General features: G+C 41.0%; 1 protein-coding gene across 3 annotated transcripts in view; it reads right to left on the reverse strand.

The window, feature by feature from the left end:
* Positions 1-12,996, reverse strand: part of LOC126236181 (klaroid protein-like) — a 171,422-nt gene extending 158,426 nt beyond the window's left edge. For 2 of the 3 annotated variants that reach the window (XR_007544884.1, XM_049945278.1), the window contains exons 1-3: positions 12,548-12,996; positions 12,303-12,450; positions 11,901-12,124 (exon numbers count right to left, since the gene is read on the reverse strand). Coding sequence is in view for 2 of the 3 variants with exons in the window: in XM_049945278.1 (XP_049801235.1) it covers positions 11,901-12,124; positions 12,303-12,450; positions 12,548-12,663 (488 nt within the window). In the remaining variant the exon portion in view is untranslated. The remainder of the gene's footprint in view (positions 1-11,900; positions 12,125-12,302; positions 12,451-12,547) is intronic. The other variant, XM_049945279.1, reaches the window with a different exon arrangement.
* Positions 12,997-13,942: the final 946 nt, after the last annotated feature.

Below are 13,942 nucleotides of genomic sequence, written 5' to 3' on the forward strand. Positions count from 1 at the left end.
AAAGTGCTTCATTTCGGACAGCTCTGTATGACAGGGAACGTACTCCCGTTAAGAACTATCATGTGAATTCTATCTGCAAGGGAGCCTTAAATCCTGTTGCCTTCTCAGACGAGGACCATGAACTGGATTATAGAAAATCACCTTTTGCTGAATCCACGTTGATTCCTACAGAGATTCTACCATCAAAAATGATATGAAATGACTGAATTCTACAACAGATTGACGTTTGCGATATGGGTCTACAGTTAGGCACATGAGCTCTACGACCCTCCTTGGAAACGAGGATTACATGCACTTTTTACAATAGCTTTGAACACTTCACTGCTCCAGCTGTTTACGATAGACTATAGACAGAAGGAAAGCAAGTACCTTTGCATAGTCTTTAAAGAATGATTATTTATCTCATATGGTTCAGTCGCCTTTCTTCTGCTGAACGATTTTAGTTATTCTTTTCGTGATCGCTTATCGCAATATCAGTCACATCGGAACGCGTGAAGATGGTGGAAAAGAAGTATATTTCTAAATAAACAAATCTCTACAGACGAAATTCGTTATTCCATCTTTTTTGTCATGAAGCTCTCTCAGTTTTTGTGTACATTTTCTGACAGAGCTATTAGATGTTGAATGAGCTTTCTAATCCCTCACAAACTTACGCAGTACAGACACGTCAAAAACGCAGTGTAATAATTTTGGATGTTATACCCCGGTGATTAAAGTCTGGTGTTGGCTGCTCAGGTAATCTGTAATCTGTAAATTGTCGCCTGCTGTGTCTGCCATGTCAAAGTCTCAAAGCATGTGTTGCCACCTTTACTTTCTGCATTACTAATGACTGACATCTGACCTTCCAATTAGCATCGAAAAGTCAGGTAACGTTCTGTACGGTGAGTTCTTAACAAAGCTGATATCTGCATCGGCTCTTCGTAAATATCCGACGTATATCCATTGTACAGTATGACAGTTTGTCATGAAGCTCTCTCAGTTTTTGTGTACATTTTCTGACAGAGCTATTAGATGGTGAATGAGCTTTCTAATCCCTCACAACCTTACGCAGTACAGACACGTCAAAAACGCAGTGTAATAATTTTGGATGTTATACCCCGGTGATTAAAGTCTGGTGTTGGCTGCTCAGGTAATCTGTAATCTGTAAATTGTCGCCTGCTGTGTCTGCCATGTCAAAGTCTCAAAGCATGTGTTGCCACCTTTACTTTCTGCATTACTAATGACTGACATCTGACCTTCCAATTAGCATCGAAAAGTCAGGTAACGTTCTGTACGGTGAGTTCTTAACAAAGCTGATATCTGCATCGGCTCTTCGTAAATATCCGACGTATATCCATTGTACAGTATGACAGGTACTAGCAAACCTTGAACATTCTATTATCCGGAAGTTCTGACTAGATTCGGCATATCCTACAATTGATGTAATACTTTTTTCCGTGGTCCTTTTGCAGGACGCACAGAAACTGCTACAAAACAGTATTTTTGATGAAAATTCCTTCACTAAACTATAAATTAGTTCTCGTGAAAAGAGCTTACGTCCAGAAAATCGTTTTTAACTCAGTAACTGTCAATGTTGCTCTCCAGCAACAGTAGTTCCCAATACACATTGTAAGACCCAACGCAATTTAACTGGCAGCCTTGCTATTTGTCATCCACTGGCTTTGTAGAGTTGTCAGAGCCTGTAGCTCGGTACTTTATTACCAGATGATACATATCAAGCGAGTACATGTCCCGGGCAGCAGTGACTTGCATTCAGTTACTTTGGCTGCATATGAGGGAAGACATTCACGCAAGCGTTGACAGTTCGTTCTTATAATAAAAAAGAATACGACGCACTATTTACTAAAAAACACGCGGAATTAACATTTTTCCTCAAAAATTTAAAGTGGGGTCAAATAAATTGTTACTTCAATTACGACACAATTTTTACCAACGCTCATTTGTCTTTAGCGCCACGCATCTATTGTGATAAATTTAGAAAAATTATCATTTCACAACCACTGGTCAACGGCATCGGATCGTCCGCAGTCTTGTTATGAAGAGCGAAACCCGTACAACACAAGAGTGTCTGGTGAGGAGCTTTGTCTACGGCTTTGCACCCTAGGAAGTGCATCAGGTAGATTACACGCACCTTTATCGATTTTTTTTTTGTGCTGGGGGAGACAGGACGTGACAGGGCGTGGTCTGGTACCAACGGCATCACAGTCCACGCACCAGCGTTACAGTGGGAAACCGTTAACGCACGACACAGTGAATAGGCTGGCTGCCATTCCATCAATTTACCAAAACACCATGACACCAATATTGTCGACATCTACAGTTAAAGCATCTTCACTTCTAAAGCTCCATTTTACAGTAAGAAACAAATTCTGAAACGAGCTACACCACTTACCTTTCACTTCCTATTTTAAAGCCAGCCGCACATGGAAAATTCTTCTATTTTATGTGACACATATTCTAATCAAATTTAGAATGCGAGCGACCACTTTATTAAACCTACCAGACGGAAGCAGTATTAATAAATGTCGTGGGAACTATGAATCTGAGTCGGAATCATAAAAGTTTCAACAATGTTTAGTAACGCACTGGAAATTGCCTAAGCATACTTTCAAAACGCTACCGTAAGCCTGGTGCATTTTACAGCACTGTCTGAAAACAGCACCTGGCAATTCGTAAGCGGTACTAGCTAGCAGGTGTGCAGGAAATTCAATACTGCCGGTCGCACAACATGGGTGCTTCACGACCCCCAATGCTGTAGCCGCAACGGGGGCTAACACGAAGATTCGAAAAATATCCAACTGTACTGAACAGTAAAGGGCTTCACTATGTATAGTCCATCAGGAGGCGGCGTTACTATCCCTTCCTTCGATCGAACAATACAGTACAAAGATAGTTATATAAGAGATATGAGATTTTGAGCCGTACGTTACTTTCCTCATGAGTCTTTTTTCATTATTCAATTGTTTAAATTATTGGGCTAGCGATTGGTTCGACTGCAGAAAATTTCAACAACAGAAGTGGAAAAATTCTAGTAACATGTAAATAAAATAATTTATATTTAAGACTACAGTCTAGGATAAATAAGTAACCAGGCAGAGCTGAAGAAATCACTTAGTGTGCCGTGGTTCAGAGACGGCTGTAATCGCAACTAAAACTCTGAAAATTCGTATTGAGCTTCTCCGTTAGAAAGAAAACAATACATGTTTCTGTGTTTTTTGGAAATTCAACTCCTGAAGGGGTGAAATAGGGGTCGGACATTTTTATTAAAGTATTCCGTTACATTAAAACATATCTAAAGTTAAATCTATGAAAACTGGTACTTGAAAAGGTGTTAGAGGATGAAAGATTCTATGGAAATATCACCACAAGAACTCGAAAGGCAGGATTAACAAAGAACTCGGACTCTGGCGACCAGAATCGCTTGCTGGTCTGAACTAGATTTGAAAAGACCATGACCTTAACTGAAGTGCAAATTTACAAGATTTTGCAATTTGTGAACAATATTTCCATTAAATAAAAACAAAAGAAAAAAGTGTGCAAACCATACGGTCTGCGCGGGCGATGTAGCGGACACTAAACTAGGTTAAGATACTGATATAAACGCCTTGCGACTTCGAAACCGGTGGTAATTCCGATAAAGTACTTCGGTAGGCGTTCCCCGTACCATGCAATATGTTTTCTGTTGACTACTATGCTAGGCGTTACGAATGAGTAAGACTTGAAAAGCAAACGTCACAACGAGTGACGCTAGGAAAACAAATGCGAAACACGGGTAGGCACGAACGCGCTTTTCTCCTAACAGCTAAAGGCGTTGAAAAATTTGTCCCAAATACATGTATTTTGACAGCGATCTTGCGACTGCACGTGTGAGAGGCCATAACGAGTGCACACCTGCACATGTCGTCACGTGAGACGCAGAAAACGTTACGTCATAATTCGGTGATGACCGCAGAACAATGGGAACTGGTGAACGCTTTCGTCCTAGCGTGTCTGCCTTGTGCTGTAGATCAATCGGTTCCCGTTCTCTCAAGGGCATCGGCTGCTTGCAGTACATGGTACAGGGCACGTCATGAATGACGAAAACGATGCGCCGAAGACAGCGTTAAAGCATGCTTACTGCGTACAATGGTGGGAGGGAATGTGGGAGGGAGGGTCGCAGGTGGAGAAAGATTTTCTTCAGAGCAGTCAGTAGTTCTCTCTAGATTGGTAACTCATTCTAGAGTAGGGTACTCAAACCTTTTAACATATCGCCCATTTTTTATTTATTTTAGTAATAAAATTTTCTAACCTCCCACTGTTCCACAGTAATGATAAATATAACGTAGGGAGGTAATTTTATTTTACTACATTTGTAAATTATCGTTGGTTGGTGCTTACGGGCGCTCAACGCCGAGGTTATCAGCGGTACATTATGGTTACAGCAAGTTCAAGCATATAATAGTAATTATTTACCAAACATTTTGTCATAATTTTGGGTAAGCCTAATGAAAATGTTTCTACAGCGCCTACCGCCCACATGTAAAAGCTGCAACGCCCATCAGAAGACTGTTAGGACCAAAAGGTTGACTACCAATGCTTTAGAGCAATACACGTACACATGCTAACGAATTACCTTCGTCGCCAGTGTTAAACCAAATCACATCACAAGGAAGACACATACGTGTCACCAAAACAGTCGCATGTACGCAAATAACACGAATATTATTATTATTATCCTTTTAAGAAAAACAAAACCGTCCGTCGAAAACCGCCGGGTATACAGCGGCACTTTAGGTCCTTTGTTTGAAGTAACCTTATATTAGTGACGACCGCTTATTCATTGCGGTGATAGGAATTGCTGTACTTAAAGAGTTTGGTCACACGACCAAGAAGTTTGCTTGAAAGAACAAAGTCCCCAGCAAAATAAACAAAGAGCTAATGATGTCTCCATCAAGATGCAAGCAGTAGATATGCTTTGTCAGGATAAAAGCCTTCTGAATATTCGTCAGAAGATCCTTCTGTCGGTGTTTTCCTTGTCTTCTTGCTTGTGTAAATCAGTTCTTTCTGAACTTGTCGCCGCGCCGTGATTCGCAACTGCGAATGCGCAGTCCCACTGAACGTTGTCCTGTCGCTAACGAGCGCTTGCGAGCTAATTGAAACTTTCGAAGACTGCAGCGTGTTTCGTTGTGTTGCCATCCCCTTGGTTGCAGCTCATCATCTATAGAGGAATCGGTAAGGCAGTAGGCGCCTAGAAGGAACCGTGTCCCTGACTGCAAAAGCAATCGCGATGGATCACCGCCGCCTACAGTGGGCCAGCGCAGCGCACAACTGACTGCGTCCCTATGACGCCGCCCTGCAGGGGTGACGTAAGCGCGGCCGTTGAAAAGGCGCGCTGGCTGACGCGGTAGCCGCCCACGCAGCCGCAGCAGTCGCCGGTGTACACTGTACTCAAACATACATGCGGCGCGGGCCCCACTCGCGTGCGTGCGCAGGAGCATCGCTTTGGGCGGCGGCGGAAAATCCCACTCGCTCACATGGCTCGTGCCCAAACGCAGCCGGAGAGCCAAGTTCCTTACTTCCAGTTCGCGTCGTAATCTCGTAACCTGAAGTATGGACACGATTTGCATGGATAATTGGTTGGCGTAAACTGAACGTGTCCCCGGCAGCTAGAGGCGGAGCGACGCGGCCCAAGACTGGAATGCAGTCGCCAGAGGGTGTGGCCGCAACCTGACTCCGCATCTCGCCAACGCTTTCCAACTGATCCGATACTCCCGAACGACCCGCCTAGTGTCAGTTGACGATGTCGTGTTATACGTTGACGATACACTCAGCAATCTAGATTACAGAATATGTAGTCGCCAATTAGGAAATCGTGCAACACTATCTTTCATTATGCAGGGGGATATCCGATGTTATGTAACTTCATTGCTGCATTGTAAGTTGGCTTGTCGGGTATACATGTACATTTACACATTTATCTGTTAAGGCAATCATATAGTATACTAGTCTCTTAGGCTATTTCATAACAGCATAGTACCGAACAAGTAACCCGCGATATAGCCTCATATCTGATCAGATACTTCGTTGGCTCCTATCTTATTTACTGAATGATGGAGCAGAATTGTATCAAAAACCTCCCCAATCTCAAAAATCGTCAAATTTATCAAGTCTCTGTTATCTATACCCTTCTGCGACTCGCAGAAAAGTATGTATATACTCACTCTCTCTCTCTCACGCGCTTATCACTTCTGATACCCTTGCCGATAGCGACACAGATATTTTGTAGTCTTCAGACCACTCATCACTTTCGACTACACAAGGATTAACATAAAAAGCAAATGAGGTCATTTCCGAAACTTAAGTTTTTTAGTTGTATTCGTTTCACAAAAGACGCATCGATACTGCTCCCAAATGTGAAAACGATCTCCCCCTCACCTAACCGCGTATTACAGCACTGTGACTCTGATACTGCTCACCTACACTCCTGAACATTAAAAGTGCAGCACTATGAAGTGGTTGCGGGTTAAGGGATTAAACAGCGAGGTCATCAGTTCTTTGGTCAAGAGAGTTCATCTGGAGTCAGCGACTTCATCTACAAACTTGACTTGATTATGAGAGTATGTAGGAGTTGTAAAATAGAACTCTTGAAAGCAACATTGACGCCAGAGCTGAAAATAATGTAAAGACAAATGTGCAGCTACTCTTGAAGGTCCCGTGTTGGCTGTATTTATCATACGGCAGCGAAACTTCGTAGACACGCTAATGCGAAACAGATTTACACTGGAAAAAAATTGTTCCAAATTTGGCCACCAGACGCATATGTGAAGCTGTGCAGCATCTCGTCGACGTCTCTGGTGCTCATACTGAACAACTTGTGTAAGTGGCAGTTAATAACAAAAATCAACATTATGCGATTCTCAATTGTTTGACCTTTTGTGCCCACACCGCATTCCTAATCCATTACATATGGAAACGAAATGAGACATGTTCACTCGGCCGCACACAACCGCAAATTCGTCAGAGGCCTCGAGTCGCGAAATTAACTTGTTTGCAGCAAGGCAAATATTCAAAACGGCAAGGCGGCGATGTCTGTAGTACCACAGACTATCAATCACTCAGCACGGGAATCATCATCGTTGGGACTTCCCTTATGCTGCAGTAGAGAGGCGTGTTTAACAATACACGGACACAGACAGTGACACCAATTTAGCATTTTTATGGCTAAATTTTGCATGTGTTCAAGCGATTCTGCATGAAACACTTCAATTTAGCATATAGCTCATTTTTAGCAGTTTTCTCGGTATGTTATGTGTTTTTGCGAACTTCCAACATGCTGGAGTAATTGCAGGGCAGCAACTTGTAATCAATACAACGTAAAAACAGCCGAAGCTGCAAATTTCAGTTTTATTTACTTGATGACTAGTTTCGGGTCGGGCCACAGATTCAAATAATCGCGGGAGTCAAAATGGTTATTTCCCCAAAATATAACAATTATGTCAAGATAAGGAACGTATACGTGTAACTACATGCAAATGAACAGTTACTGAGCATACACACAACTCTCTAACTGAAACTTCCTGGCAGATTAAAACCTCGTGCCGGACCAAGACTCGAACTCGCGGGCAAGTGCTCTACCATCTGAGCTACCCAAGCACGACTCACGGCCCCTCCTCACAGCTTCACTTCTGCCAGTATCTCGTCTCCTACCTTACAAACTTCGCAGAAGCTCTCCTACGAACCTTGCCGAACAAGCACTCCCGGAAGAAAGGATATTGCGGAGACATGGTTTAGCCTAGTGGATAATTCTGGAGTCTTGACATACAACCATCAGTGCTACACTGGAGCTCACTGCATCAATTATGCGTAACTTCCCTGAAACAGCGGGTTTAAAATCAAAGAGCAGCAACTCCTAGACAAAGAGCTAGACAGAGACAGGAAGTCAGTCTTGGACATGTTACAAGGGCACTTACCTGAAGATGAACCTGGAAAAACCTACAAATATCTCATGGACATCCGACGGGGGACTGCGGTAAACATCGTCTTCCGCGGCAAAACATGAGTCACATCCGTATTAGTATATTATAAACAAAAATATTCGTTCCAACTATAAAACAATACATGAGAATATTTTTTTCCTTCGAAAATCGCCGAACTATGTACGGATAATCCGCATGTCATCGTGAGTCAATAGCCTCGGCCGAAAATACGGGTTATATTTCCACGCGTGATTGTTGTGCGGTATCTAGTTGCAGATTCCCACGACCATCGCAAGGTCACGCAAGATGTGATCCAACGGTTTCACAGGCTCGGGCAGCATTCGACACGTCGCGGTTGGCTGGGGACCGCCCAGCGACCCAATCAGATTGCAGCAACGCTCCTTGCTCAGCACCAAATGCTGCATCCGAAAACTCCTTTTAACTGGTACTCAAAATTGGCATCACTGTGATTCCATCCTAGAGAAACGAATTTGAAAAAATGATACCACGAAGTATCCAAGCAACGGGAGCAGAGTCAGCATGTCATTTACTGACCTTAACATGATCGCTAAGTTATTTGGCTTTGCAACAAAGACACTGTGGAGTGTTTGAAGAAAGTATTACCATCGTCTGAGTACAGATTCTTGCCGTAACTCTATGAATGCAGGAATAAGCTAAAAATGTGACTACAGTATCAAATACAAAAATTGCGTTTTCAATAAACAAAGTATACAAAAAACAGGTTGCACACGTTTATTGTTAAACCCTTGACAAAGTTTCAATACAGCTAAGAGTATCTTCTTTAGAAGGAAAGCCACATAAATTACACGACATTAACATCGCAAACATGCATGTTGATCTAAGAAGCTCATGGCAAACACACAGACAACTGGGAATAAAATCGTCCATGGAAACAGTAATTACTGTTACAAGGTACAGACATCTAATAAGCTGCACCCATGTAACAGTTTTTACTGTTCCCAATGGAACATTTTATGCTCCATATTTTCTGCTGTCTTGCTTCAACTTCTTAGCTCATCCCGTACGTTTACAGTTTTGACATAGGCCTAATGTATTTTATGGGACTTCTCTTCTGAAGAAGGTATGGTATTGAAGCCTGGTCAAGGTTTTTACAATGAACTTATGCAACCAGTTAAATGAATATTTTATTTATTGAAAATACATATACAGTAGCTGCTGTCAGCCATGTTTAAAATTGTGAGATTAAAATTATGTTTTGCTTCTGATGAGTTACCTACAGAAATGTTCTCACAAAAGAAGCCACATACAGTGATAACACAATATGATATAATATGATAAGTGGATGCCTTAAAAGGTCTAAGCCAGAACCATATGTTTGGAACAGGAGGTATGGTAGATGACAGAGTGAGATTTGGTATTAATTCTGTCTTCAACAACTAACCTTTTCCTTCCTGCAGCAGAGAAATTGACAAAATCAATGTACCAAGGCAAGCAGAACCAAGTACTTATTATGGCTATCCATACTGAATACCTCAGGTATTGTAATTTTCACTGTTTAACACATACAAATAATTGTCACACATAAAGCTCTATTAGAAACCATTTCAGTTCCATGCACCATTGATGAAATCATTGTGGACGCACTTCCAGTCCGAGTAAGGCTCAAAAGTGTGATAAAGAATGGGTACTTATTGATGTCCTCTTTCTACTAGTTATATAGACTGGCAACTGGGGGTCACAGAGAATTTTTCATTAAAGTATAATCTACGGGAACAGAGTAGAAACGAATATGATTAGGAATAAGTTGAAGTTTAGTTCAACGAGCAGTTATGAAATGACAGGAAATGTAATGTACATTCAGCATCTCAAGCACAATGTTGTTGGAGCTCAAACATAATGAGCTACAAGGAACCTCCTCCAAGACAACCAGCATCAATTCATTGGTCATGTGAAGCCTAGCTTGCACTTTTCTCACACAACATCCTAAATGCCATTTTTTGACTTCCAAAAAGCATTTGATTCACCATCATAGTAACATTTATTAAAAAATAATATGATCATATAGGTGTTCAAATAAATGTGACAGAATTAAAGATTACTTGACCAAGATAACACAGCATGGGTAAAAGTCTATATCAGAACCAGTAGCGTACTTAACATGATTCGGGCAGCAATGTTGTCAGCACTCACCCAAAGTTATGATGGGAATGCAATGGGGTTTGGCAGCTGATGGTCCTACACAGCCAATGAGAGACAAGTGGACACATGATGTTTTGCAAAACAAGAGACAAAGGAATACTGTCACATTCTCACCTCAATATTCTACAACATCTGAAATCTGAGCACATCTGGAAGACATGAGCAAGTGTTTTAACAACCTAACCAAAACCTCTTAACTCACGATATACTTAGGAAAAACTGTTAAAACATTTACGATTCACAGCAATTAAAGCTGCACTATTAGTTCCCAACCCAGCCAGCGAATAAGTGAGTGGTTTCAATTTTGTGCTAGAAATTCACTGCCTCTTTTCTCATCTTTCACTGGTTACATGTATGTACCATACCATCATCTACCCAAACTGGCACATTGCCAACCTATGAGCAGCAGAGAAACGCTTTCATGACAACCACCGGTCTTGATCTAGTGTGTTACCTCGGAAGGATTGTCATGAAAAGAAGCAAAAGGAACTTAACATGAACCTTTGCTATTCAGGTTGTAAACTGATGACCCGAAAGACAATATTAACAGAAACTTCACACCTTTTGCAAATGATGCACTTACCTACAATTAAGTACTTTCTGAAAAGGCTCCTGAGATATTAGGATGGATCTTTATAAGATGTCAACAAATGAAATAATATAAATAAACCATTATAAAACTAAATAGAACTGCCTAGTCCCCCCCCCCAATGATTTTTATATACATAACACAAAAATTTGTGTTGGCTTTCCCAACTCTCGACCTAGATCTTAAGAAATATTACACATCATTCTGTTGCCGAAACATTCATTTAAGCTAATAGATAGCTTTTATGAGGAATTTACTGGGGGTGTCCCTTGACAATCAAAACTCACCACTTGATCTGACGTAGGTAAGTCTGTCACAACAACCTAGACAAAAAACGCCAAAAACAATGTCGATGATGACACCTCTGATCAAAGAAGAATGGCTTTATCATGAAACTTCCACGAAAACAACTTGACAGTGCACTCTAGCTAAGAACTGGGAGCAAACCAGATAGTTACATGGATGCATATTTCAATATATACATAAATTATCTTCTACATATTAGGCATATACAAACAGAATTTACCATTTAAAATTTAAGGGAGTTATGTTACCAAACAACACTAACAAGTTCCTCACCATTTACTTAACTCAGACAAAATAACATATTAAAAAATAATCGTGATGACGGTTTTTGACACTGAATTATGCTCTATTATTGTGAGACGAAACAAATGCACCAATTGGGCATGGAAAAATCAAATCGTATTTGGAATTACATTTTACGCGAAGCTACCACACTCTCCTAATTAAAATAACGACACTCTGCTGATATCAACTCACACTAGAGCAAAATTGGGACAGTGTCAACGACTACTAATAATATGATGCAAAACAAATGCCCGAGCAAAGCAAAAATTCAAAGTTCATTCTGCTAGAAATTTAAATGAGTAGGATAGGATACATCGACTTTAGCTGTCAGCATCAAAATCTGACACAGTCACCACTCAACTTAGAGCAATAGACGTTGTTATATAACAGCAACAATAGGTAAAAAACCATTTCACTAAATGAGAATTATTATTTACACTGTTTGTTAACAGTTACACACACCAAGGCGATACCACCAAGGGACAAATGGCAGCTAACAATTAGTGACTAGATTCACATCCAAGATGAATCTAAAACTATCAATAACAAATATCTGAAGAAGTGATATTTCACATAATACTCACTCCCAGTAATCTTCGACTGATTTATATATGTCGTATGCAGTCAGACGTGATTTACCGCCTTCATCACTTGAATATCCAGCATCTTGAACAAGAGTTTCTGTGCTAGTTACTACATTTCGTGGCTCCACCTCTTTCACAGTAACATCATCAGTATCTTCTTCACTGACTGAGGCTCCATTCACAACCGTTCTTCGGCTATAAGACTTCCGTGAAGATGTTTCTTTCTAAATGTAAAACAATTATGTTGCTGAACTAAGATTAAAACTGTAAGCTTTATCAACATGGTATTATGCATCTGATTCCAGTTTTAAGTAAACAAAAACACCAAATCCAAACAATGTTTACTGTGTGATGTTCTTCAAAATTAACGTAAGCAGCAAATACAGCAAACATTGCACTTACCTTCCTATCAGTATCAGAGTAATCGGCAGACGCGTCGCTGTCATTTGAAGTTTTGCCAGCTTGTGAATAACGAATCTCTGTAGTTTGCGTTTGAGTGACGCGTGTAACAGTGCTGGATTGTTCACTTTTTTCAGCTGAAGCTCGAGTTCTACAACGTAGGGAAATAACAATCTGTAGCGAACGTTTCATCGGGCAACATAAATAAAAATTTCTGTAAGTATGAAACATAAAATCAAACTACTAACCTGGTTCGCAAGCTCCTCCTGCGAGTTGGAGTGTCAACACCAGATCTCCTCAGCGGCGTGCCTGACCGCAGCTGGCCGCTCTCTATCAGTTCATTTATGTCATTGTCAACATCCATTTTGAGAGTCCTACAAAATTGGTCAATGTCTAATTAACATCTATTTGCTACTAAACACCAATTCACTTCCACAGCGGCATGAGTAAACGTCTTAACGTACGCCGAATGTGCGGCACTGTTAAGTAAAAGGCTCACACAGCAAGCGTCCCAATGCACGCCCCCTTCACACAATCACTGACAAACAAAACTTTTTCTCCAATAACATTAAATTGGCAACACTCATCAAACAATAATTACGATTCCTCTGTTGTTGCACAACGTTACAAATTTTGTATCTGATGTTAGATTTAGCGCTGTATGACGCATTCACGGTAACGAACGAACCACCCTTTAACAGAGCTATTTACAAACTGATGTCGTAATTACCCCAACGCCACTTGACCAGAGTTATACACTCCAAGGCAAAGATAAAACGCGCAATGCAGCGCCACAGATGGTGAACTCAAAAACTAAAAGAAGAAGTCACAACCACAACTCTGAATCGATTGAACAACTTAGTAGCCTCGATTGAATAATCGAAGTCGAATATGATAACTGTGGCTCTATCCGGTCCACACGCAACGATCTGTCTGCGCAGACATTGGCGCAGATGTCTGTACATGCAAAAGATCGCTGCAGATGTGGTGTGTTCACACGACACAAACCCCAATCTACTATTCGCCCGCCATCTGTCGGTGTAGAAAAGAAATATCAGTGGCAAGCGACTACGCTCCCCGTAAACGTCAAAAATGTAATTCAGTTATTCTGAAATATTGAAATGGAGGAAGTTCTGTTGTGGTCTGTGTTCGCAACTTGTGTTGCAAAAAACATTCAGACCAACCGCAGAAAACAGAGAAAGCGGTCAAAATGGTGTAGACAGTGGATGCTAAAGCGAAAGCAGCGAGAGTTGCAGGGCCAACCTGTTTTGTTTTACATTAACTCGTGTTCCATTTCCTGGCTCATTGACACTCCAATTTCATCTTCAACTTGTACTCCTGCTTGGTCTTGGCGTTTCTTGATCACTAAGAAAGCCAAGAAGATCAAAATACCATAACGTTGGCTGGTATACTTGATTTACCCTTACACCAGATCTAGATTTCTGAACTTTGGATAACTCTTTTCGGTAAACAGTTCGCTGACAGACTTAATTTACTTGACTTGCCTTCATGAACTCATCCTTCAGGACAGCGTAAATACCTTCACATGTGTTGGGTATTACTTTACTCAACACTTGTTTCGATATTGCAGTTGAAAATTCCAAATCCTTGTAGCTCCTTCCTATAGCTAGGAATCTTAATGT

This window comes from Schistocerca nitens, chromosome 2 (genome assembly GCF_023898315.1).
Source record: "Schistocerca nitens isolate TAMUIC-IGC-003100 chromosome 2, iqSchNite1.1, whole genome shotgun sequence".
Lineage (NCBI taxonomy): Eukaryota > Metazoa > Arthropoda > Insecta > Orthoptera > Acrididae > Schistocerca > Schistocerca nitens.